The 27,380-nt window shown below is 36.7% G+C and overlaps 1 protein-coding gene across 2 annotated transcripts in view; it reads left to right on the top strand.

Annotated features, from left to right (window-relative positions):
* The window catches only part of LOC108268352 (collagen alpha-1(XXV) chain), a 170,357-nt gene extending 143,282 nt beyond the window's left edge, over nt 1-27,075 (top strand). The window contains exons 8-31 of one of the 2 annotated variants that reach the window (XM_053681616.1): nt 2,550-2,582; nt 2,725-2,760; nt 3,835-3,879; nt 8,297-8,359; nt 9,460-9,528; nt 10,293-10,337; nt 10,528-10,572; nt 13,769-13,846; nt 14,200-14,223; nt 16,106-16,150; nt 16,300-16,344; nt 16,494-16,574; nt 16,731-16,793; nt 16,897-16,947; nt 17,348-17,374; nt 17,756-17,836; nt 18,179-18,214; nt 18,767-18,820; nt 21,289-21,342; nt 21,484-21,510; nt 21,672-21,725; nt 23,738-23,824; nt 25,888-25,926; nt 26,710-27,075. In XM_053681616.1, coding sequence (XP_053537591.1) covers nt 2,550-2,582; nt 2,725-2,760; nt 3,835-3,879; nt 8,297-8,359; nt 9,460-9,528; nt 10,293-10,337; nt 10,528-10,572; nt 13,769-13,846; nt 14,200-14,223; nt 16,106-16,150; nt 16,300-16,344; nt 16,494-16,574; nt 16,731-16,793; nt 16,897-16,947; nt 17,348-17,374; nt 17,756-17,836; nt 18,179-18,214; nt 18,767-18,820; nt 21,289-21,342; nt 21,484-21,510; nt 21,672-21,725; nt 23,738-23,824; nt 25,888-25,926; nt 26,710-26,736 — 1,209 coding nt within the window. In that variant the 3' untranslated portion in view covers nt 26,737-27,075. Of the gene's footprint in view, nt 1-2,549; nt 2,583-2,724; nt 2,761-3,834; nt 3,880-8,296; nt 8,360-9,459; nt 9,529-10,292; nt 10,338-10,527; nt 10,573-13,768; nt 13,847-14,199; nt 14,224-16,105; nt 16,151-16,299; nt 16,345-16,493; nt 16,575-16,730; nt 16,794-16,896; nt 16,948-17,347; nt 17,375-17,755; nt 17,837-18,178; nt 18,215-18,766; nt 18,821-21,288; nt 21,343-21,483; nt 21,511-21,671; nt 21,726-23,737; nt 23,825-24,189; nt 24,268-25,887; nt 25,927-26,709 lie in introns of both variants that reach the window. The other variant, XM_053681617.1, reaches the window with a different exon arrangement.
* Nucleotides 27,076-27,380: the final 305 nt, after the last annotated feature.

Genomic DNA, 27,380 nt, shown 5'->3' with positions numbered 1-27,380 from the left:
AAACGCATACCATTAGGCTGCAACAGACTTCTGAAAGCACATATAAAGGATCTGTGTAGATTCAATATTGAGATAGTTCGTGTGGGCATTTACAGACTACATAATGTAACAGGTATTCTTTGTGGTCTACATAAAAATATGGGATAAGACATTAAAGATTCTGGTAGCTGGACCATGGAGTAGCTGGAATGAATAGACAGGCTGTTTTTATTTCTTAATGTGGTGAATGATACTGCACCTTTTAATGCAAGTATTTATAACTATTATTTGGCATTTACTATTTACTAGATTCATAGAAAAACAGATTAAATCTATAATCTTTAAAGTCAAGGAAGCTAAGAATCCTTAATCTTCCAAACAACCCTTGAAGAAACTATGAGTGCATTTATTTCTTTTTTTTTTCTCTCTGAATCTACATTATGTGCACTGACATAAATAAATTTAGCAAGTTAAATATATATTTTTTCCTTTTACTTATTTTTATTAAGCTAAAAAACATGACTTGTGGACAATTTTTGATGAATTGAAACCCATGATAACAATATAAAAACCACAATAAAAGCAAACAAAACATGAAAATATCCTCACTGCACTAATGCTTTTCATATGAAGAGAACTCTTTTGAGTTATTGATACTATAGTGTTTGGCCCGAACCAGTGTACAATATTAGTTTTATTTTAGAACAAAATAATAAAGAGATCAGTTAATCCTGCTATTAAATCAAAAGCAGACTTTCTAAACTATCATTTCAGCTTTCATCCCATACTAGAGAGAATTTGTTGTATTCATAAGGAATGCTGTGATAGAAGTTGTTCATTGTTCATAAAAAGTAGTTTGGTGGAGCAGGAACAGGCTTTAAAGCTAATGCTTGCACGATTAGGTAAGAGGACTGAGGATTCAGACTCAAATATTTAAAATGATTGAGTAATTATTGTTATTGTACATAACTGTGGGAAGCTCGTATTACTTCATCCTCATCAGGAGGCACATATAATCCATAAATTATAATTACAGATGTCAAATAGACTCATTTTTGAAAATTGCCCAGGTCCATTTGTCAAATCAACAACTTGATAACATCACATGAAGCATTATACTGTGCTTTAGCAGTAATGGGACACTTAAAAGGGACACCTTCCCTTTAAGGGTTTGCTAATTAATGGATCCCTACTTCAACTGTTATATTATGGTGGCATATTACATCAGGAGCTAATAAAATCAGGCATAACTAGCTTGCACAGAAAATTAAAACTTTCATTTACTCATTCATCTTCAGTGTCCACTTTATCTTACTCAGAGTCATGGTGGATCCATAGTCTATCCCGGGAACACTGGATTTCAGGCAGGAATACACCCTTTAGGGAATGGCGCTCCATCACAAAGCATCACATACACACACTTATTCTCACATAGGGTCACCAATACACTTACCAGAATGTTTTTGGGAAGTGGGAGGAAATTTAATAACTTGGAAAAAACCCACGTGGACACTGGGAGAATATATGTAACTCCACACAGACAGTAACTGAGCTCAGAAACAAACCAAAGACTCTGGAGCTGTGAGGTGACGGTGATACCCGCTGTGCTACTGTGCCACATGTAGAAACATTTATATTGTCACATTTGCTTACATACCAATAAGGTGATCGCAGTGGTTAAAGCTTTGGATTACTGATCAGAAGGTTGTGATTTTAAATCCAAACATTGCCAAGCTGCCAGTGATGGGTGCCTGAGCAAGGCTGTTTATCCATAAACTGCTCAGTGAAGGCAAATTATATAGATATAGATAACTCAGTGACGGACCATTATAAACACTCTACCCCTTGTCTTATTTATCATCTGCTCATTTTGAGATATGGCTTCACACCACCATTTAACACTCTATTTCTATTACCCAATATTAAACAATCTGTTTATTTTGTGAGTATTTTTTCTTGCAACATGATGGTTTTAGATGTATTTTTAGTGTGTGCTGTATATCATAAATAATGTTTGCTGCAGGTTTGATGTTGCACTGCGTTTTCAGGCAATGTGTCACTTGGACAGAATAGTTATTGTATAGCAGAACAGATTTTCCATCACACCTGTGTATAAGCTTTGCCAACTTTCACACCCTGATTCAACTCAGCAATAACAATACATGGTGTTGTGGATCTTTGTTATTTGTTTGGTCTGGAAAACTTACACAGATGCTTTGAAGTGAGTGGTTTAGCAGATATGTGCTAACTTGTACACTCTCTAGCTATCTAGCAGTTTTTAAATAGCTGCAAATTCAAAATGTGTTTACACAATCAATCTTGCTATTGTGTGCTCTTATCTAAAATAGGTCTATTACACTTAAATAAGGAAATATTTTCTCTGTACTCAATCGTCACTATCAGTCCAGGCAGTTTGTAATGAGTTTTTAGGTGTATTTCTCCCCTCATACACATTTATGGATTACCTGCATGAAATATATCAGGAAGAGAATATTTAAATGGCTCTAAGGAAATGCTAACACATTTTCTTGGTATTTGCAATAAAAAATATTTTGATTTTTAATCCTCAGGGTGATGCGGGTTCTTCTGCTGCTGGCATTAAGGTAAAATTTACTCCAGAATTGTATTCTTTTGGTTGTGATTATTTTCCAAAGTTTGGTTTATTTATTTATTTATTTATTTAGCACATCCACCACTATTTTAATAATGCCATCATTTGCCTTATGGTTTAACTCTGTATTACAGGGTGAACCAGGTGAACCAGGACGAAGTGGGCAAAAGGTAAAACACCAGTAGCTAAATGTGACTCAAACACAAACTCTCTGTTTTGTTAAACATGTTTTTACAAAATGCAAAATTAAGATAATACAATTAAACATTTTATTAGGATGCTATTCATATCATATTTCAAAATTGTGTGTTCACATCAGAGCACTGTTTGCTTCTGATAACCATAACTTATGTTGCATTGAGGAAGAATCCATGCAGAAAATGGACATCTTTGCAAGCTCTACTGCTACACACTTTTCCCCATCAACATCATGTCTCAATATTACACTACAGCCATTTAGTTTATTTATTTCATGCTGTTTCACACTGTGCCCTATAACCGGTACTGATTTCTCATGAAAGAACGGATAATCTACTCTGAATAATTCATACAAGTGAAATTAAGTGAGACTTGGAGAGTAGCTATTTCTGTGAAGAATAGTTCATCATATTCTCAATGCTTTATGGAGATGCAGTGGAAATGTGCAAGTCTCAATCTGTTGCCTGAGATCTGTTTTGAAAAATGTTCTTACTTACATTCCCTATGCGTATTAATTTTAATAGAGCATGAATGCCTAACTAACAATGAAAGTTTTTTTTTAATGATATGTTAATGCTTTTGAGGACTCAGCTTTTCTTCACCACTTTCTCATGATTTACTTAGCCTCCAGTGCAATAATTATAGACCTATGTCTGTTGAGAACCATAACAGTGACTTTAGAGATAAGAATGAGTCACCACAGAATTCAGAAATGTGGTCTATTATCCACTTTGCATGCATGCTCAACATAATTCAGTTTGAACATGCTGGTTGACACAATGACCAAGGGAATTGCAATTCCTGAAAATGTGCACAAGATTTCCATGGAAGTCACCCAACTGAAACATCCTTAAACGCCCAATTCTGTTAGCTTCCACAACAGCGAACTGATGATTGTCACGTTGGTCAAAACACAGAGGTCTGATTTAGTGGTGTAGTGGACAGTGAGTGAAACCTTTAGTGGTTGAGCTGGTTTTCCAGGCTCAGGGCCAGGAGTGGAGGCTTAGCTTGGTTTGGCTGTAATTTCTTGCACTTTTCCTGTATAGGGAGAACCAGGACTTCCAGGGCTGCCTGGACTTCCCGGAATAAAGGTAAATGTTGCTGTGTCTTCATCCATAAAACTTCTCAATTTGGCGCAGTAAAATCACTTGTGATGAATTGACTCCTATATAGTTAGAAATAAATTGTAGAAATCTGTTTTAGTTCTGTAGGAGCTAATCCTGGTGATTTAACTGTACACCCATTCCCATAATCCACCTACACAGCAGCCTAACATCAATCCATGACTCACTGTAGTCCGTTGTACTTGTGGCAGGGTGACTATGGCTTGATCACACTTATTTTGTCATGGTTAACTAAATTCCTTAGATATGTGTGTGGAACTAGCTCGCATAAAGGCATTACTTGGATGTGGACTAACATCTGTCTTGCAATCAATCATTGATGCAGTTCAAGCAACAGAACAGGATTTAATAGAGACAGATTCATGAGTAGACATTTTCCCACTTCCAATTCACCAGTAATCCACCAGATATGTGTTAATGTCCATTTCTCTCACCACTGGGGTTAGGGTTTTAATACATACATTTAGTGTTAATTTATTTTTTCATGCTTTAATATAGCACTTTGCTTGAACACTATAACGTGTGAATGCAGGCATGAGAGGATGCTTGTGGCTATTTTGCTTTGTTTGGCTGCACCACTTTTTGTATGCTTGTATCCTGCTGGTCTTGTAAAAATACTTGCCATTTTATAACTCATTTACTTAAGGGCTGACAGCTTTTGGATGCTAACACTGTTTTGTTATGTAAATTCAGATAAACATTTCACACGCTGAACCTAGCATGTATAAAAATCTCTCATAGCTGACAAGTTGACAACTTGCCAACATACCAGTGTGCAGTACAGGGTGACTTAATGTGAATACATGACTTGCTGTTAAGAACTCAATTTTTGTTGTTTTATATTTTGAAATGAAACAAAGATTATGAACATAGCACATACAGACTGCATTTTTTACAATGTTATTCTCACGCTCCTGTTACTGAGGTCTCTTGTTTAATAGTGATGCTTTTCTTTTAGTTTTAAATCTACCCACTGGCATACATTTTTCTAATAATGCAAATAATTTACAAGAGAAATATCAATATTTCATTTTACAGTCATTTTGCAAACCTAAATGTGAGAAAACACACATAAATTACAAACATGGTTCTGTGGTCTTGTACCACATTATGGAAAAATGAGCTGTTTTCATTCCCACCAAATTTATTTCTTATTTCTCTCTTTCTTGAAATAACGAACATATACAGCTTTTGTTTTAGGAACCATCATTCTGCTCCAGTTGTGTGAAAATATGAATAAATAGGGTTGTCTGCAAGTCCACTCATGCAATTTGGAAATTTGTGCCCTGAAGCAAATTTATTGCATACAATTTATTGCAGCTATGGCCATCACTTGGTCAGGAAGTGCTCAGTTATGATTGGCTTGTTCCAAATCCTGCCCTCACTCTCCAAGTGCATTTAGCACGATTCTTCTCTGTCATAGACATACTGACTCTAATTACACACAGTGTGCACCCTTACATATACAATGCCCTCTAATATTGGCACCTTTGGTAAATATGAACAAAGAAGGCTGTGAAAAATGATCTTTATTATTTAACCTTTTGATATTTTGTTCAGAGAATTCACAAAAATACTCTGCTCTCATGGATATCAAACAATTGCAAACAAAACAGGTTCATAAAAAAAAAACTGTTAAATATAGATGTGTAGCAATTTTTGGCAGCCCTATGATCTCAAATGAGAAAAGTATATTTGAAGTATATTCCCTTTTATATTTTACTTTTTTTGGCACACCTGGGTGACTAGCAACAGGAAATTGTTTGACTAACTTCCTGTTTCATAGGGGTATATATGAGGTAACACATAGGACAAATTCCCTTACTCATTCAAAACAATGGGTAAGACCAAGGAATATAGCTGTGATGTGCGGCAAAAAAAAGTTGTTGAGCTTCACAAAATGGGAAGTGGCTATAAGGAAATAACAAGGATTGAAAATGCCCATTTCGACCATCAGGGCAATAATTAAGAAGTTCCAGTCAACTGGAAATGTTACGAATCAACCTGGAATTGGACGTGTGTCTATATTGTCTCAACAAGAGGATGGATCAAGTGGCCAGAAAATCTACAAGGATCACAGCTGGAGAACTGCAGAAGTTAGTTGTGTCTTGGGGTCAGAAAATCTCCAAAACTACAATCCGAAGTCACCTACAATATCACAAGTTGTTTGAAAGGGTTTCAAGAAAAAAGCCTCTATTCTCATCCAAAATCTAATTCCAGCATCTTTAGTTTGCCAGACACTGCTGGAACTTCAAATGGGTTCGGGTTCTATGGTCAGATGAAATCCAAAAAGAGCTTTTCGGCAATAAACACCAGAGGTGGTTTTGGTGCACACAGAAAGGTAGCCATATGGAAAAGTACCACATGCCCACGGTTAAATATGATGGTGGTTCTTCAATGTTTTGGGGCTGTTTTTCAGCCAGAGGACCTGGACATTTTGTTAGGATACAAGGCATCATGGACTATCAAATATCAACAAATAATAAATAAAAACCTGATTGCCTCTGCCAGAAAGCTTAAAATGGGCCGTGATCGGATCTTCCAGTAGGACAGTGATACAAAACGTACATCAAAATCAACACAAAAATGGTTTACTGACCACAAAATCAAGGTCCTGCCATGGACATCCCAGATTCAGAGCTGTTATCATGGTAAAGGGAGGTAGTACAAAGTACTGACTAAAAAGGTGTCAATAATTGTTGCACACCTACATTTAACAAAGATATTTATTTTGAGAAACCTGTTGTGTTTGCAATTGTTTGACATCATTGAGAGCAGAATTTCTTTGTGTTTTTTTTTTTTAAAACAAAAGATCAAAAGGTTAAACAATTAAGACCATTGTTTTCCACAGCCTTCTTTGCTCATATTTACTAAGGGTGCCAATATTAGTGGAGGGCACTGTACATTCCAGCTTCTTACATGGTAATAGCTTTCTGTGGATCAAAATAGCAAGAAACATGCTGATTTAGCATATAATGTTTTGTGAATTGACATTCTTGTCCATACAAGATGAATTTCTGAGATGTTTTTGCATGTAGAATGTATTTATGCATATTATTGAACATTACACACCCACAGATTCTGAGGATATTGTCCTGTCACAAAAAAATTCTAAAGCTATTTATATGTGCACTAAAAAACACTGGATTAAAAACAGCAGCTGGAAAATTATAAGACAAGACATTTTGGGTTAAATTAACACAAGTTGGGTTGTTAATTTTAACCCAGCAAATGGGTTGTTTTTAAACCCAAAGCATAGTGATGTATTTAATGTCATGTAATGTTATCACATTTTTGCTTTTTCTAGTGTACAGTAATGATTCTATGGATAAACATATTGATACAAACCTTGTTTCTCAAAATAAATCTAACAGTCTGACCGTGTGAACACCACTACCTCCACCCGAGGTGAACTGAAACAGTCCGTGTTGAGTTGAGTTGACCCAAGGAGCTGGGCTGATGTGACAGGGTGGGGAGTGAAAATGAACCATGCAATAACCCAACAGTTAGGTAACACAAAACTACCTGAGACTGAGGAAAATAACCCAGTTAAATGACCGTCAGGCAATGAGGGTTAGGACTGATGCAATTGCAGTTAAGAGCATTAATGAGAAATATAATATCCAGAGTGCAAGGCAAAAGGCATAAACAAAGACTGGCAGTGATCACATGATAAGGCAAACAGTACAAAACATGCAAGGCAGTGAATTAATGTCAAAGGAGTAAACAAAGCCAAAAACCAGGCTAACAAACACCAGCTCAAGGCCTAATACACGACAGCAAAAAAGATCAACTACGCATACTACTTTGCGAACACATTGCGTGAGAGTCTCTTAAGTAGTGTGGTGTAATTGAGAATGTAATTGGGAACAGGTGTGTGTGTGTGATTAGTCTGCAGGAGAAGGTGAACGGGTCTGAGTGTTATTTGGGAGTTGTAGTCGTCGGCCATGTTTGTAGTTTGCAGTGCATTCTGGGAAATTGAGTCGTTAGCTTGCAGTGACATGACAGAGACAAAAGGCTCAACCCAGCGCTTGGGTAGAAAAAAATAACTCAGGTTTTTATACCTCACTCATCCACACACTCATGTTTATCAATATTCTCCACAAGGGGGAGCTATTAACTCCTAATGAGTGTTGGTTTGTTGCATAATTGTAAGGAATGAACTCATACCAGCTGTTTCTCATAGGTCCCTATATGTTTTCAGTCTACACTTATTAAACTATAACCCTCATCTACAATCTTACATTGTGTGTCCTTGTGTATTTAAATGCACTCTCTTTGGAAATGACATTAATATAGATGTGCTGTTTATAGCTATTCATTTTAGATACTAAAAATTCTTAATATCAGATTCTTTAGTTTCACAACATTTCCTCCACCACAGGGTGAACCTGGCTTTCTCGGCCCGCAGGGTGAGCCAGGGCTACCAGGACTACCTGGAACAAAGGTGGGTAACTAAACATTTGCCTGCACAAAATTAAATTAGTGTTTCTGTGCTAAATAATGCACATATTATTTGATCATACTGCTGTACTGTGCTGGACTGGACACTCATCCTGCATAAATGACCCCATTCTAAATGAAAAAAAATTTGGTCTAATGTTCAGAAATTATATAATAATTACACTTCAAGGGATCATCAGTATACATTTTATATAATTAATGCAGTGTTCTGGCTAAAGCAATGTGTTCATTGGCTGGATTGAGACAAAATTAGTGCCCAGTAATTAGCTGTTAATTTTGTTTCCATGTTCCACATGTTTTAGGTTTAACATAAGACGTGTGTGTGTGTGTGTGTGTGTGTGTGTGTGTGTGTGTGTGTGTGTGTGTGTGTGTGTGTGTGTTTGAGAAGTAGAAATGTGAGAAAGGTTAGACCTCTAGAAGTGCAAAACTGAGAAGTAACTGTGTCCAGACAAAAACGTACTGAAGTGAGGATGGCAGACTGCAGGACAGTCACATGGTTCTACACAGCCCTCAGTTGATTCCTAAAGAATCATGTAGTGCAGTGTGCTTTTACAAAATATTTAAAAACTAGCTTTCAGGACAAGGATTGGGAACTGTAAATGTTGTATCTAGCTTCCAACACTTTTAAAAATAGTTCTATACATACTTAAAGAGTCTTCGCTTCTTTAAAGGGTTCTACTTGGAACGAACTCTGATAGAGAACATTCAGAGAAACAGCAACCTTTACTGACTTCCCCCAAAGAGACAAGTCAGAGAACTCATTAGGATTCATTTTTTTCCTAAGAGTATAAAAAATTATCCTCTTGGGGAAACCTGTTAAGGCTCTACTGTATGTTCTAGGCTCTCTCTCTCTCTTTTTTTTTTTTTTAGAAAAGGTTTCTACTTTTTCCCCTTTTGAAAATCCTTAACCATGTGAGGAATCTTTACAGAACCTCTCTACAAGACCATACACCTGAAAGAATGAAGAAAACTAAGTCTATCTTTATAATTCAAATGTGTATCAATATTTAAAAGAGGTTTATGAGTAAAAAAAATTATGTAATAGACTCAGAAGACCATTTTCAACAATGTCTGTTTCAACAGGGAGAACGAGGAGAGCCAGGACCGCCAGGAAAGGGTGAACGTGGGGAGACAGGCCCAGTTGGACCAAAGGTCAGCCCAAGCCACAACAGAGCCGTTCTAAAGACAGAGCACTATGATTATCACTGATTACTAAAAAGTCTTCTAGGTTCTTGCACAGTTCCAGGTGTTTTCCAGTCCCAAGACTGGGTTTTTGTTTCCCCCTAGTGGCCATTTAATAGACAGATCACATTTCTATTGGACCAGAGGGAAAAAAGAGAGATAAAGAGAGATGTGGGGAGTTCCAGCTGGCATATTTGCATTGATCATAAAGACTCCTATTCATATTTTAGGATAGGCAGGATATAAATGACTTGACCAGATCTTACAAAGGAAATTACAGGCTTTGAATGAGATTAAGACTTGGATCCTGATTTTTTTTTACCCCCTTTTCATTTACTGGTGATCTTTTCAAAGAGCAATATGGAATTAATTATCTTTGTATGGTGGGCTCGTTCAACAGGTGGTTTCTGCATCAGTCTAAAGAGTGGTCTGACAAAATATAATAGGAATTTCTCTTACTTACAAGACGTCCCAAAAGAAAACTAAACCCTCCCCCAGAGTAATAGATATTCCAGTTTAAATAATCAAGCATCCGGAAAGATTAAAGAGACTACTCATGTAAGTAGAGTGGTGTAATGAACATTACCATAATTAGGTACCTCTTTGTGTGTGTGTGTGTGTGTGTGTGTGTGTGTGTGTGTGTGTGTGTGTGTGTGTGTGTGTGTGTGTGTTTAACCAAAACTAAATATTAGTGTTGGGTAGACTTTTATATTAGTGATTGCTGTTTACTCTAGGGAGCAGAAGGGGAGCCAGGAACACCGGGACTCAAAGGATCCAAGGTGAGTCAGAGGGTTAAATCCTTTCAGTTTATATAAATATGACAATTCTTTCATCTTAGAATGATAAAATTAAGGACTATATGGCTCTTTGAAGATGTATGTGGATTAAATTTTTGTGACATCCCTTAAAGCCTTAAAAAAGTTAGATAACTTGTGTTAATCTTTTTCATTTCCTTATTTCATTAATAAGGGGGAAACTGGAGATAAAGGAGATGTTGGATTTACAGGACCCACAGTGAGTATCTTATATACAGATGGCATCCTGTCTAAATTAACATTCAGATTATGAACTGAAGATTTACAGTTTAAATCCAGTTCCAACACAAGTGATTCAGCTGATCAAGGCCTTTAAGTATACATGACTATCAAAGCCTGGTGTATTAGATCACGTATTAAAATGCCTGTAATGTCCTGATGCTATTAGCATGGATGTTAATTAACCTTTTTTAAACTCAACTTGGTTACTTTCAGTCTTCTAAATCATTTAAGAGCAAAACGCAGCCATCTTCAACAAAGGAATCTTAGAAAAATTAGATATTGTTGCCTTAGATTCACTGTTGAAAAATTATATTTAAAAAAAACTTTCACTACAAAAAAATGTAATCTTAGCAAAAGACTTACTTTGAGACCATTATAAAATATTAATATTACAAGCAAAATGATCGTCCAATATATTGAATTTATTTGTCTACAGTATTTTCAATATGCTTTTGCTTGCTAACCTTAAATTTGCTCTTGTGAATCTGTATGCAAAAGCAAACTTAATTTTGAGTTAACTGAACTTGTTCAGTTACAATGGCTTCCTGTTCATATAGGCAAGCTGAAAATTGTTAATAATAATGCAACAGTCAAAAAAAAGAAGGATTTTTGGTTGGCTCTTTTGGTCATATCTGGTTATGTCCTTTTTCCAGGTTGTCTTTCCTGATTTGTAAAATGTTGACTGTTAAAGATAGTGTGGTTATATGACTATGTATTAATGTTTATTAGCCGATCTACACAAATGATGTATGTAGAATTAAGGAATTTTGGAATGCTTTGAAATTAATATACTTTATGGACAAACATTTGTGGACACCTGACCATCACACCCACATGTGGTTCTTCCCCAAATTGTTGCCCCAAAGTTGGAAGCACACAATTGTATAAGATGTGTTTCTATTCTGTAGCATTACAATTTTCCTTCACTGGAACCAAGAGGACCAAACATGACAATGCCCTTGTGTACAGAGCAAAGTCCTTGCAGACATGGTTTACCAAGGTTGATGTGGAAGAACTTGAGTGTCCTGCACAGAGCCCTGACTTCAACCCCACTGAACACCCTTGGGATGAACTTGAACACCGACTGCACCCCAAGCGTCCTCGCCTGACACCTCACTAATGCTCTTATGGCTGAATGTGCACAAGTCTCCGCAGCCACACTCCAAAATCTAGAGGAAAGCCTCCTCAGAAGAGTGAAGGTTATTATAATAACAAATGGGGATTAAATCTGGAACGGGATGTTCAACAAGCACATATACAGTATCTCACAAAAGTGAGTACACCCCTCACATTTTTGTAATATTTGATTATATCTTTTCATGTGACAACACTGAAGAAATGACACTTTGCTACAATGTAAAGTAGTGCGTGTACAGCTTGTGTAACAGTGTAAATTTGCTGTCCACTCAAAATAACTCAACACACAGACATTAATGTCTAAACCACTGACAACAAAAGTGAGTACACCCCTAAGTGAAAATGTCCAAATTGGGCCCAATTAGCCATTTTCCCTCCCTGGTGTCAAGTAACTTGTTAGTGGTACAAGGTCTTAGGTGTGAATGGGGAGGAGGGGTGTTAAATTTGGTGTCATCGCTCTCACACTCCCACATACTGGTCACTGTAAGTTCAACATGGCACCTCATGGCAAAGAACTCTCTGAGGATCTGCAAAAAAGAATTGTTGCTCTACATAAAGATGGCCTAGGCTATAAGAAGATTGCCAAGAACCTGACACTGACCTGCAGCATGGTGGCCAAGACCATACAGCGGTTTAACAGGACAGGTTCCACTCAGAACAGGCCTCGCCATGGTCGAACAAAGAAGTTGAGTGCACATGCTCAGTGTCATATCCAGAGGTTGTCTTTGGGAAATAGACGTATGAGTGCTGCCAGCATTGCTGCAGAGGTTGAAGGGGTGGGGGAGTCAGCCTGTCAGTGCTCAGACCATACGCAACACACTGCATCAAATTGGTCTGCATGGCTGTCGTCCCAGAAGGAAGCATCTTCTAAAGATGATGCACAAGAAAGCCCGCAAACAGTTTGCTGAAGACAAGCAGACTAAGGACATGGATTACTGGAACCATGTCCTGTGGTCTGATGAGACCAAGATAAACTTATTTGGTTCAGATGGTGTCAAACATGTGTGGCGACAACCAGGTGAGGAGTACAAAGACAAGTATGTCTTGCCTACAGTCAAGCATGGTGGTGGGAGTGTCATGCTCTGGGGCTGCATGAGTGCTGCCGGCACTGGGGAGCTACAGTTCATTGAGGGAACCATGAATGCCAACATGTATTGTGACATACTGAAGCAGAGCATGATCCCAGCATGTATTCCAGCATGATAAATACCCCAAACACACCTCCAAGATGACCATTGCCTTGCTAAAGAAGCTGAGGGTGAAGATGATGGACTGGCCAAGCATGTCTCCAGACCTAAACCCTATTGAGCATCTGTGGGGCATCCTCAAACAGAAGGTGGAGGAGCACAAGGTCTCTAACATCCTCCAGTGCCGTGATGTCATCATGAAGGAGTGGAAGAGGACTCCAGTGGCAAACTGTGAAGCTCTGGTGAACTCCATGCCCAAGAGGGTTAAGGCAGTGCTGGAGAATAATGGTGGCCACACAAAATATTGACACTTTGGGCCCAATTTGGACATTTTTACTTAGGGGTGTACTCACTTTTGTTGCCAGCAGTTTAGACATTAATGGCTGTGTGTTGAGTTATTTTGAGGGGACAGCAAATTTACACTGTTACACAAGCTGTACACTCACTACTTTATATTGTAGCAAAGTATCATTTCTTCAGTGTTGTCACATGAAAAGATTTAATCAAATATTTACAAAAATGTGAGGGGTGTACTCACTTTTGTGAGATACTGTAGGTGTGATGGTCAAGTGTCCACAAAGTTTTGGCCATATAGTGTATGCGTCATTTAAAGCCTTAGTAGTTGATTTCTTTTATTCCTTACTTGTACAAATAACCTGGAAGATGCTATGTAGAACATTAAAAAGGGGGGGGGGGGGGGGGGGGGATGGCTTAAGCCGTGGCCTTCACAAAAGTGTATTAAGTTACTAAGAAAACCAATTTGGAAAACTGACTACTGGTCCAGAATGCTTGTTTGTAGTTGGTCATTTTACCTTTAAAAGCCTGCTTAATAAAATATATTTATTAAAGGGTCCAGCTGGAGAGAAAGGTGACCAGGGCACAACTGAAATAATTGACTACAATGGAAACATCCAAGAAGCGCTTCAGGTCAGACCACACAATTTTTTTTTTTTTTTATGAGACATAGTACATTTCTATTGGTTTTTTTATGCGTTTTGTTCTTCAGTGTCAGCTTAATAATTTTGGTTTTGGTATATATTAATAACATATTTCATATTATTCTATATGACAGTTGTTTCCTGTTCATTGGTAATTTGTTGTTTGAGTATGATATAATGCAACAGTTTTGTTTAATAAAACACAACATAGAAAACCACCACAGTTAAATTATTTGCATGCACCACTTGACATTTCAGCAAGGAGGGCAGACGTATCTAGTATTCTTATCTTCTCACTTCACCTAATCTAATCACATTTCACTGCCTCCTCTCTGCCTACAGAAGATAACCACTATTACAGTGACGGTAATAAATCTCCGTCTTGTCTGTGCTATATCAGTGCTGTACTTGCCCTGCATGGACCTAAGTCTGTCCCTATAAATGTCCTCTTCTGCTTAATAATGCACCTCATCTTGATGCTGTGATACATGTTCTGACTAAAGACATTATTCTAGATGTAATATATCTATACTGATATAATTTATAACATAGTTTGTTTAGTGTCATATTGAGCATGGTTTGTAAGCGAGACTGACACTTGGTAGAAGAGTGCAGAAGGCTTTTGTTAAATCAACACAAGGGTTTTGTAATATTGGGGGCAGATATTGACCTCTCTAACCCTTATAAGAAGATAGGAAGGACTTCGGCCCCATTCATTGTACCTGGTTTGGGGAGTTGCTACTCATCAGGCAGTTAATACATACATATATATATATATATATATATATATATATATATATATATATATATATATATATATATATATATATATATATATATATATATATATATACACACACACACTGTATGTTAGCTAGTAGATAGTGTCTTGCTATTTCCTTGATTAAATTGATTATAATACTGACACATTCTATTAACAAGTCTTGTGTATACAAAATGCCTGTTGGCATTTAGACATTATTTTGGGGAGTTTTTTTGTTTTGTTTTTTTTTAGAAATAAATGCTTATTTATTTAATATACAAATGTGTCTACTATTAATAATATATTTTTTAAAAGCAGCAGCAAAAGAAATTTTACTTTAAACATAAAGCCAAAATGAATTGTGATTAACTAAACTTGCTTACTACAATGCCTTCCAGTTAATTGAGCAGATACAGTGCATCCGGAAAGTATTCACAGCACTTCACTTTTTCCACATTTTGTTATGTTACAGCCTTATTCCAAAATGGATTAAATTAATTATTTTCCTCAAAATTCTACAAACAATACCCCATAATGAGAACGTGAAAGAAGTTTGTTTGAAATCTTTGCAAATTTGCAATGCTAAGCTTTAAATTTGCAAGGTTGCTATGCTATTTGGTCGCGTCATCTCACATGCCATTGTTCGGTCAAATTTATTCGGCATTTTCCATTAACCGAATAATTTCGGTTGCCGAACATTCGGTGCATCCCTAGCTGTAACATAACAAAATGTGGAAAAAGTGAAGCGCTGTGAATACTTTCTGGATGCACTGTATAGGGCAAGCACGTGTGCACCTTCCAATTTCTTTTATGCTTCTCTCATCTATTTGTTCAGTAGTTTGTGACCTTAATGAAAAGTGAAAACCTAAAAATCATGTACTGCATTTTATGGATGTCTCTGCTTGTTTACAACTGTGAGACTAAGTGGAACTGTGAAAATAGCTTTGTTGTTTAAGTCATTTTGATGCCTTGCCTGATTTCTAGAATATTTACTGTTATAGTCATTGTGGTTATATGGCTATGAAGACTAATACAGGCAATTTAACTGGATTGTAGATTGTAAAGATGGTCTTATCCTGACTACTATTGTCACACAAATAGAGGTCCTTTGTTTGTCTACATAACAACTTATTTTTTAACTAAGTGAAAGAAGCCATCAGTGTTGGTTCCTGTGAGTCAGAAATGACTCAGTGTTTTGTTTCTTGTTTCCATTTCTGGTTACTGAAAGTCAAGTTAAATAGTTTTAATTGATACAGATAAACCAGCTGCAATGAATGGAGCTCTGGCTGGCATGAAAGTTAAAGATGCATGCAAGTTATATATGGATGACATACCTAAGTGTGTTGGTTACTCATTTAACACATTCTGTATAAAGGAAGATGATGTATGATGAGCTAAATGTGTGTGTGTGTGTGTGTGTGTGTGTGTGTGTGTGTGTGTGTGTGTGTGCGCGTGTGTGCATGCATGTGTTTGTTTGATCATTAGGGTCCCCCTGGGCCTCCTGGACCAATTGGACCACAGGGCATTAAGGTACTGAAGAATTGCCTACTAAATGCCCATACATTGACCAAGTCAACACAAATTAATATTAGACAAATGCCAACTAAATAGCATCATGCAATGGTAAACATAAGCTTGCCTACTGAAAATACTAGAAATACTCTACATCCTTTTGACAGGGTGATCAAGGTCCTCCTGGTCTTCCAGGTCTTGATGGCGAGAGGGTAAGAGAATAAACAGTGCCTGTTTTTCTATGTTTTTAAGTAAATGTTATATTATGTAAAAGAAATGACTTATTATACTGTTATAAATGAAACCTCCGCTGTATAGCATAATGTTGCTACATTACTAGATATGTATACACTATTCTCAGGGTCACAAGGGTTCAAAAGGAGACATGGGAATGCCAGGAATGTCTGGCGATAAGGGATCTGTAGGATTGCCTGGGCTACCAGTAAGGGTCAAATATTTTTTACCATATATATATATAAACCATGATATTAGCATACCATACATACATGAGATTCAGAATTAGCAAGTTCTGATTGAATAAAGAAATTGGAATAATTATTGATGATGATGATGATGATGATGATGATGATGTGTGCAGGGTTTCAATGGTCAGAAAGGTGAAAAAGGTGATAATGGCATGCCTGGACCTCAAGGACCATCTGTAGGTTCAGCATACATTTGGATTCAGACCAGGAGAATATGAAAACTGTGTAATACATGACTGCATCACATATAGCCTTTGACTGTGTTTCTTTTATTAACAGATTATTGGCCCTCCTGGGGCACTTGGTCCACATGGTCCTCCTGGTCCAATGGTAAGTCTCTATGGTGATTGCTATGAAAATACTGCAATGATTGTTCTTTGATATAACATTTTTATGGATTAAATCAACAGAATTTTCTTAGTGCATGTGATGAGGAGATTTAAAAAATAAATAAATAAGTAGTATAAATTTAATAAATAATCAATAGCTGGACTTATTAGCATAGCCTATCAGGAGATACTTTGAAAGTTATATACTAAGGAAATAAAGATAATCTTTGGCAGATTTTTCATGATTGGTTGACTATCATTAAAAAAATTATAATTTTCTGACTGTTAGATGTGAATTATAGAACCTAAAAGACTCTTTAGTCTTTTGTATTCAATACTTTACCTACACAACATGTTTATTTGTTTGCATGTTACTTTACTTGCTTGCTGGTGCTTTTCAGGGCCCACATGGATTCCCTGGACAAAAGGTAAGTAAAAAAAAAATAGTATCATAATTATATAAATGTCCATGTGACTTATAACTAAACTTATATAATCAATAACTCCAGGAATAATAAGCCATAAATGAATATTCAAAATTACAAGAATTCGTTCTTGTGGAATGTTGACAACAGCCTTAAAATGTATTACACACCAACCACCTGAAAAGGCTAAGGGCTTTGCTTAAGGGGCCTTATTTGTTTATTTGGGATTCAAACTCATAACCTTCCATTCACTAGCAGAGAACCATAACTAATGAGCTAGCACTAATATCATACCACTCATCTCTATCACGACTGGAGCTAAGTTACCTCTTTAGATCATACTTTCATTCCCTGAACCAAGCTTTGCTGCTCCTCTGCATTTAGGGAGAAGCAGGTTTGCCTGGTTTGAAGGGAGCACGTGGGGAGCCCGGGTATAAGGGTGACCGTGGACCCCTGGGCCTCCCTGTAAGTAGCCAGCATAAGCTATGCATGGTGTCATATTAATGCTAAAATCTAATTCCTGTAGCCTTTAACACAACATCTCCCAGCACCTTTCCTCCATTTTCTATTCTCTTCTTGCTTGTTTCTCTATAAGGCTCACGTGCCTCCTTGTTTGTTTGTTTTTTTTCTTGCTTTCAATCTCGCCTGCTCATCTGTTCCTGTCCTCCTTCTGTGCCAATGTCTTATCTGGATACTGTACTTCCCACTCTTTGTTAACAACTCAGTTGTCAGTTTTTTTGGCTACCTCACTGTTCATCATGTACTAATCTCTGTCTTCATGTCACTCATACCTCCACAAACTCACAGGGAGCGTCTGGCTTGGATGGCAAGCCGGGATTAAGGGTGAGTCTCACGTGAACACACTTCATCCCCCAACTGCCTTCTCCTTTTAGGATTTAAAAAGACAAACTGGACAAAATATATATGTTTGAGGGGGACATTAGAGTTCACAATGTTCCAGTGCTCTTTTCGTGATGCTATTCCAGTGATAATTTTCAGTGTTCAGTCCATATATATACAGTATATATCAATAAAAGGCCAAAAGGCCACATGAGATCCCTGTCTGTCTGGTTATGAGTGTAAAATTAACACAGAATTAACACCCAGTCATCTATTAACATATTTCCATTTGTCATTATCACTTTGTTTTTTGTGATTGACTTCTGCATGGAAATACCAGGTCTATTTGAAACAAAAGTCAATTAATAAATACATGCCAAGCAAATACATCCAAAGGCATGATTATCCAGAACAAGGTTTTTAAACAATTACAGAAATTTCTTTGAAATGTTGCTCACATTTTGGCCAGTGGTTAAAAAAATACATTGTGTTTTCACTGATTATAGAAAAATATGTAAATATATAATGCAGTGAATTCAATATGTTTATTTGTAGGGTACAGATGGCCCAACTGGTGCTCCTGGTCCTGCTGGTCCTAAAGGAGATAGAGTAAGATTAATGAGAATGTACATACTGGTACCAAGGTCATATTTTTAATTGCACTGATCGATCCACCATTGTTGTATGTTTATTAATTAATTATTAATCAGTTTGGAATACAGTTGATTGGTAAAGCAAGTGATTTCACAGACATACTTGAATGCAGGTCAAGAGATTCCTTAAATAATACACTATCGTTACCTTCCAATGACAATCTACCTTTAAAGATTGAATGTTGTTTGTTGTTTTTATCTTACCACATAGTGCTCTATGGTGAATTTGAGTAATTCTCATCCTCAATAAAGAGCACTATTAATACTTCATTGATTCTTGTTCTCAATAAAGTATAGTACTGTGCAAAAATCCTACCCACCCTTTTAGATTAAAGAAAGTTTTAGTCAACCTATTTTTTTGTACAAATTTTGTTATAGATTTTTTATTTTATGACTTTTTAGATTTCCAAGCATTAATTTTCTAGCACAAAATTAAATGTTACAGAAAAATGTTTGTCATTAAAGAAAGCAGCATCTTATGTAAGAGACCACTTTTCAGACAAAAAACACAATGAAGGCTGCTGATTTTGCTGCAAAATAAGAAGCAAGTGCGACAGTCAAAGTCTCAAGAAGAAATGTGGCTGGTTCTGCAAGATGCTCAATGAAACTTACAGCTAATTTCCTTATAAAACTGCACTAATTGTACAGCAGACTACTATTTATTTATTTTTTTGTCACACCACATATTTACTTTGTTTCATTTACTACTGTTTATGGCTCTTTACAGTATTTTTTTTTTTAAATGTAGAAACATTTAATTTCATTATTTTTGAAGGCTTCTTTGCTTTCAGTAGTGGTTCTCAACCAGGGGGTACAGCGAGATCGGAAGAGGGGCACAAATTGTTTTCAATAAAAAAACAAAACAGACAGGGCATCATTTGGGGACTCTGTGTATTTTATTGCTTTTCAAATAGAATGTGCTTAAATGAAAACCCTGCGTTCCCTCTCCCTCTGTATTTTATTTTTGATGGAGAGAGGTGGAGCTTAGCCTGCCTTAGCTGTCAGTGCAGCCCAGTTTTGCCAACTTAGTGACTTTTTAGACCCCTTTAGCGAATTTTGTAAGGCAAAAAAAAAAATAATACCTAGCGACAAATCTAGCGACTTTTTGGACAAACTTTAGCAACTTTCCAAATGCCACCAATACTGTCCTACAAGCGCGAGGTCTTGCTTTCCCGCTGCAATCTCACCTCTCTCTGCATCTGCTCTGTTCAGTGAGTGTCTGAGAGCTGGAGATTTAACAATGTCATGGATAACGAGACGCGCCCTTCGTCCCCATTTACATCATTCATGTGTGAATGTTTTTAGAATGTAAGACGAATGGAATGCAACATGTTTTACATGTAAAATAGTCCACGTTATTACAACCTAGTTCTCTTGTTCAGAGTAGTTATAGTGTTCAGAAACATTTTTGATCATTCATGTTCCATACCTGTTCGTTCTAAAAGTTATTTAAAAAATCATGAAAGTTATGAAAAGTAATTTTAAAAAAAGTACAAACACACAAAAGCAAAAAAATATTATCTATCTATCTATTTATCTATCTATCTGTCTATCAAAAGAAATATAGATTAGGTGTATCTATACATAGATAGATTTTATATGGAATAAATAATTAAATAATCATTATACCTGGTCTCCTCCAAAGGGGGGGGGGGGGGGGGGGGGGCTGTCACATGACCGGGAAGGCCTGGGGGTGCTTTAGTTACAAAAGGTTGAGAACCTCTGCTTTACAGCATTTCTTTGCATGTGCCTAAGACGTTTGCACAGTACTGTATATACATACAAATATTTACTTTAATGCTTTACTATTTACTGCTCCTTATAGTAGATTTTATTTATGTAGAAATATTTAATTTCATTAAATTGTAAATTAAATGAAGGCGTCTTTGCTTTACAGCATTTCTTTACATGTGCCTTTATTTGCATATACACAGCACTATATATGCAGCATCTGTATTATTTATGAGGAACGCCAGGCCACTCAGCGAGAGGATAATGGCTAGAGAATAAGTCTGACATAGCAGGAACCATTTATAGGCTACAAATATGGGGTCATGGACATTGTCATGAACCACCAAGCTGCCACCGCTGGGTCCTTGAGCAAGGCCCTTAACCCAGAACTGCTCAGTTGTGTAATTGAGATAAATCTAAGTCACTCTGCATATGGGTGTCTTCCAAATGCCATAAATGAAACAAGCAAACCAGTCTTCCACTCCAGTCTAATTTTAACAAAATTATCTCAAAATAGGATGAGACAAATTCAAGCTTGTAATTATGGAAAAAATCTAGAAATATGATTATTGATCTTTTTAGTGATTTGTTTTAAGAAATTTACCTATATTTGAAATATTTTAACTTGCTGAGATATAACATTTGCAGGAGACATTTTTTTATTATTAAATATTTTACATTTACTTGTCATAGGGTGAGAAAGGTGTTACAGGTGAACCTGGGCCAAGAGGACCATATGGATTACCTGTAAGTCCATTGGTTTAATTTTAGGAAAACTCAGTAAAAACTTCTGATGTTAGTACTGATACCGCTATAAATAATATGTCAAATTAAACCGTGAAGGAATATTCTGGTGGATTTTAATCTGTGGAAATGTTTTCCCCTCAGGGTGCTGCTGGGACACCTGGCTTGGATGTGAGTTGACAGTCCACATTACCACTGAGACCTTGGTTTTGTTTTTTTTTGTTTTTTTGCTTTTTGTTTGGTTTCATAACAGCATTTTGTCACTCAAGTTATGCAGCCCTCAGTAGTTAGGCCTCAAGTCATGTGTAATTATCTGAAGTTGTATTTTGCAGGGGTTACCAGGCTTAAGGGGAGAGAAGGGCGACGTGGGGGAAAGAGGAGAAAAGGTGACCATGACATAGATAAGTGTGTTCAGGGAATATTTCAGCAAGCCTTAATTAGAGATCTGGTGTCAATGGACAATGAAAGCTTATCTTAGGGACAGGACTGCATATTGGCAATGATATTACACATGACCATAATTCTCTCTACATTTTAATGTATAATTGTAATGTAAGCATTGCAATACAATGTCCTTTATCTGCCATATGCTCCACATGGACATTAAATATTAATGGAAATGGATCTCTTAATCCCAATTTAGGAGCATGCTCTTGATTCATTCATGCATTCTGCTTCAGTTGCCACTTTGTCCAGGTCAGGGTCTCCTGATCCAGAGCCTATACCCAGGAACACTGAGAGTGAGGGCGGAATACATCCATTGTAGGGAACCATACACACACATCCACACATAAGGGCAATTTAGAATAGCCAGTCCACTTACCAATGTTTTTGGACAGTGGGAGGAAACCAGAGAACCCAGAGAGCATGCTCAAAATTAATCAAAATATACATAATAATATTTTTTTTCCATTCAACATTTCATTTTCACATCATTTTATCACTGCATTATCACTCAAGCTAACTAAAAAAAAATCAAACAAACAAACAAAAAATCCTGGGATTTAGACCTACACCATCAATAAATATTTCAGGGATAGTCCATTGACAGCAGGAATAGCTGCTGAATTTAAATTTACATTTCCTATAGTTTGTCCTCTCATTTCGCTCATGCATGTTGATCATTTCCCTGCTAAACTTTTTCTACCTAACTCAGCATTTTATCATCTGACTGACACTGGGCAACTTTACACACGTCTAAATGTCATGGAATGTGCTACACATCTTTCACTGAGGATAATGAGCAACAAATATTATATAAATTTTGCTAAACATTGTGATTTAAATTTATTTGAGTAGTTTTTATACTGTAGTAAAAGCTTCCTGGCAACTGGTACAATATGAAGGTTTTTGCATTACCTTATATAATATATATAAACTTAGCATAGAGCTGACAAAATGATTATTATTAATTTGACATTTTTCATATACTTAAATAACTACTATTATGAAATATGGTGCAGCTTCTGATAACGTATAAAAAGGTATTGTCTTCATATGAAATAGTGCCTTGAAGATTTGCCCTTTTTCCACTAAGGTCAGATTCCATGACATGATGGGTAGATTTTTTTTATCGCTGCTGGTTGTGTAATCATAAAGAATGTTGTCTTGTTTATATGCAGCAGTCAATTTTAAGAAAGCTGTATCCCTTCCTTGTAGACAGTTGCATATAATACTTTAAACATATGTCATATGACATGTCCTAGGAATTCTTCCAACTTCACAAGCATTAAATTTATCAATCTCCATATTCATCTTTTCCTCATCAAATTTAGACCAAAAACAAATATCTATTGGCATTACTGTTCCCATCAACTAAAAATATAATCATGGAGCAGGTCATTGTCCATGTACATTTAAATAATTTTAGATCGTTCTTTTTTAACATAAGGCATGAAAACACACAGACTCTCGTGTGTTAGGACTTGAAGAAAGGGATGCAGTTTTTATTTTTGCTGTGTGATCTTATGTATAGATAAGATGTGCTTTTTGCGATCTGGGGAGTCTTCCCCACACTTTCTCTTCCCTTGTGGCCTCTGAGACTCATCATTCCTTCTCCCTTCACCTGCAGATGTAGCCTCCCTGGTTCCTCCTTTCTGATATCCTATCCCTATCTAACGTCCTTTCATTTACTGGTTGATAGCTTTACCATTTACTGACATAAAACTCATTTTTAATTAAGCTGAATGCAGACCAGTTATGTGTGGGTTTGCAGGTTTCCCTACATTTTTCCCCATAAATGTTACCTTTCCTTCTACAATATATTTAGTTTTGCAAACACATTAATAACACTGAAATAAATAAAGATATATATACCCAGAAAATGATCTGTAATAACATCGGTCTCATTTACTTTGAAAAACAAATTCTCCAGCTGATCACACCATTGTGTCCACAGGGGGAGAAGGGAAAGAAGGGCAAAAAAGGGCCTAAGGGGGAGAAAGGAGAACAGGGTGCCCCTGGATTAGATGCACCCTGCCCATTGGTATGTGCCAGCAGAGGGCTGGAAAACCTCCCCGTGACCTAAAGCAGCTGAATCCCTCAGGGGGGAGTGATCCTTTGCACAATCTGGCAACCCAAATCCCCTTGCCGTGTGTGCTTAAACCTCTAGTGGGATCTTGCTTTCCATATTCTCTACCACAATATTTAGGTATGCAAAATGTCTGGATCACAGTCTCTGTCATTACACACTATAGATTGAAATGGAAATGGAATGGTGGGTAAAAGTGGTTGCCAGCCAGTGCCAGGCCACTCCTCTCTTCCCTGTGCCGTGCCCTCACAGTGAGAGGCCGGAAGGGCGCCTGCAGCCTCTATCCCAGTAACACTCCCAGTTCCGTTTCTATGACACAGGGTTTCCGGGGCTTTAAGGGTGAAAAGGGTGAGCCAGGCCAGCCTGGTCTGGATGGGCTGGATGCCCCGTGCCAATTGGTACAGTATCCTCTTTTCCTATCCTCTCCTGTGCATGCCACCATTCTCTGTGTCCGCGCTATGCATGGTTCCCACATGCATTCATGGCATAATGTCAAAGCTACCAGCCTATTCTTCAACATGCCTTACTGGCTTGAAATTGCTTTGTTGTATGCATTGCATTCATAATTTAGTAGCACATCATTTACTATCAGTCCTGCTTACACTATTAGTGACCTTTCTGCATCCCAATAACAGATTGCAAGCAAACCTGAGATATAAGAGATTAAATTTATTCAGTATCAGTATATAGAATGTCCATGGCAATTTCCTAAGTATCATTAACATCTGCCTTTGCAACTTCCCTTTCGATTGAGACCCTTTCCTTGTCACTTTGATTAAATCTGTCTTGGTGAAATTTATATAAATTCCTTGTAGCAGACAATTTGACATATCAGAATTTTTAGACTCTATAGCCAGCACTGACTAACCTGCACCCCATAGCTTGAAACTACATGACTTTCATTGCAGTAGCAGCATGAGTCTAGTCTTCATATTCCTACTTATCTTCTACCTGTTCCAGTTGGGCACAACAGAAATAATATTATTCAGCCTTTGGTTTCTCCTGCACTGTTTTAAAGTTTTCACTCCTTTATAAATGAATGTAGCTAGTGATTAATTATTACTTATACTGTATAATCAGTACTGTGCAAAAGTCTTAGGCACATGTAAAGAAATGCTGTAGAGCCAAGATACCTTCAAAATAATTAAAGTAAATGTTTCTACATTTTTTTTTAAAAAAATACCGTAAATAGCAGTAAACAGTTGTAAATGACACAAAGTCATTATTTGTTGTGACAAAAAATAAATCAATAAAAATAGTAGTCTCCTGTACAATTTGTTTTATAAGGAAATGAGCTGTAAGTTTTATTGAGCATCTTACAGAACCAGACACGGTTCTTCTGGAGACTTTTGTCGCACTTGCTTCTTATTTGTACAGCAAAACCCAACAGCCTTCATTGTGTTTTCTGTCTGAAAAGTGTCTCTTACATAATATGCTTCTTTACTGACATACAAACATTTTTCTGTAACATTTAATTTTGTGCTAGAAAACTAATGTTTGGGAATCTAAAATGGTTTTTGTACTGACTTGATAATGTAGAAGTCATAAAAGAAAAAAATCTATAGCAAAGTTTGTACAAAAAAAATAGGGTGACTAAAACTTTTGCACAGTACTGTATATATTTGGGGTAGGTTAATGGGTTTCATCTTCTTCTTACTTTACATGCACTTTGTTGCCAAATGTTTATTTTGCCTTCATTTGGGTTTCCATTACTGCATTATTGCATGTACTTTTTTCTTTTCAAATATTATGAGAGCAAACACACTACATTACACTACATTAGAGTTTGGTTTTACATTGTTTAATATGGTTTTATGTCTGAATATTACATCTTATGCTTTTTATTGCATGCACCAGTCTTTTGTTTGTCCTTGGTAAAATAAAAGATTTTAATCATTTTGTAAAGCTAGAAAATTTGGAGAGATAAATGTTGTGGAAAATAACTTATAACGTAAAAATGACAAATAAATAATGTGAAACCATCAAATGTTTCATTTTCTTATCCCTTTCCACAATAGGGGCCAGATGGATTACCAATGCCTGGTTGCTGGCAAAAGGTAAGTCCATAATTTTGTATGTACCAATGCTACATTTTTGTAAGCATATTAAAGTCTGTGTGCGGCCCTGCTCATGTAAAACTGCATGGGGTTTAAAATGCACACCTAAGTAACAGTGTGTGATGTTAACTGTGAGCCACTGACTTTGTCTCGTATCTTACAATGTCCCTTTCTGTGATTCTCTTACAGTGAACAGTCTAACTCAAACCGCATGGAATTTGTAAATAATTGCTTCATTATTGTATTTATAGTTTGTATTTTTAATTGTGAAGAAGAATATAAATGGATCTTAATATAAATATGTGTGTACACTGTGGGGTAAAAGTGAAAGATCATGAGCCTCACCACACCCAGCTGCTTCTACTCACCCTTGTGCTGTCATGGCGGTATGTGTCACATTCACATAAGCATTGTGGTGTTTATATCACATGTGTGACACACCAAGAGACTCTTGAAAACAAGGACAGGTTTGCATGGTCCTTGGGAAAAGAGTGTATACAGAAATGGACTAATGAGGTGCAAAGAAAAGGCAAAAGAGAAAGAGGAGGCAATGTAAAGATCAGGACTTGCTCTCAATCTAAATATCTATCATCTCATCATGTCGTACTACCAGCTCAAAAGACTAAAGACTGTCCACACAACATAAAATAAGCATGTATGTATCACATTGTGCTGTAATCAAAATTCTATGGCTTCTGCAGAACACTAACCGGCTGTTCTTACTTTGTCTAATAAGGAATATATGGCCCAGAGGTTTAATTTACTTTTTGTCATCTTCTCAAGGGAGTCACACCTTGGCTGGTGGCCTGAGAGAGTCATTTAAGTGGAGGTGGAATGAGATTGTTGGTTTTACTTTATTGTAAAGAGGTCCGTTCCTTCAGCTCTTCGGGATTTCACTCCCTGAGCACCGTTACTTATTGAAACGAACAACAAACTCTTAATCACAGGATGAGTGGAAGAAGAAGGCAGCTGCTGCACTGTCTTCATCTAATTCTGGGTCCGACGGCGGATCAGAAACTCCACCCTGCACTTTATTGGAGTGGGTGTGTGCAAAAGGATGGAGGTTTCCAACACAAGTCCCATCATCAGCAGTGGCATCTCTGTATTTCTCTGAAATGGGACACTTGATGGGATCTAGAGAGGATGATGTGATAATATATATATATATATATATATATATATATATATATATATATATATATATATATATATATATATATATATATATTTTTTTTTATAGGTTTCTTTTATGCACACACACACACACACACACGTCTTTTGTTATTCAGTTGTTGGCATTCCCTTATAAGTATTTACTTTGTGTTTTGAAAAATGTTTCACACAGAATGAAGAATTCCGAAATATACATACACATACAAATATACATAATATTACAGCTGATGAAAAACATTTTTAAAAAACAAAAAACTCAACACATTCTGTACATATGTCAC

This window comes from Ictalurus punctatus, chromosome 7 (genome assembly GCF_001660625.3).
Source record: "Ictalurus punctatus breed USDA103 chromosome 7, Coco_2.0, whole genome shotgun sequence".
Lineage (NCBI taxonomy): Eukaryota > Metazoa > Chordata > Actinopteri > Siluriformes > Ictaluridae > Ictalurus > Ictalurus punctatus.
Note: the sequence above shows the minus strand (reverse complement) of the source record. Positions and strands in the feature narration are given on the sequence as shown.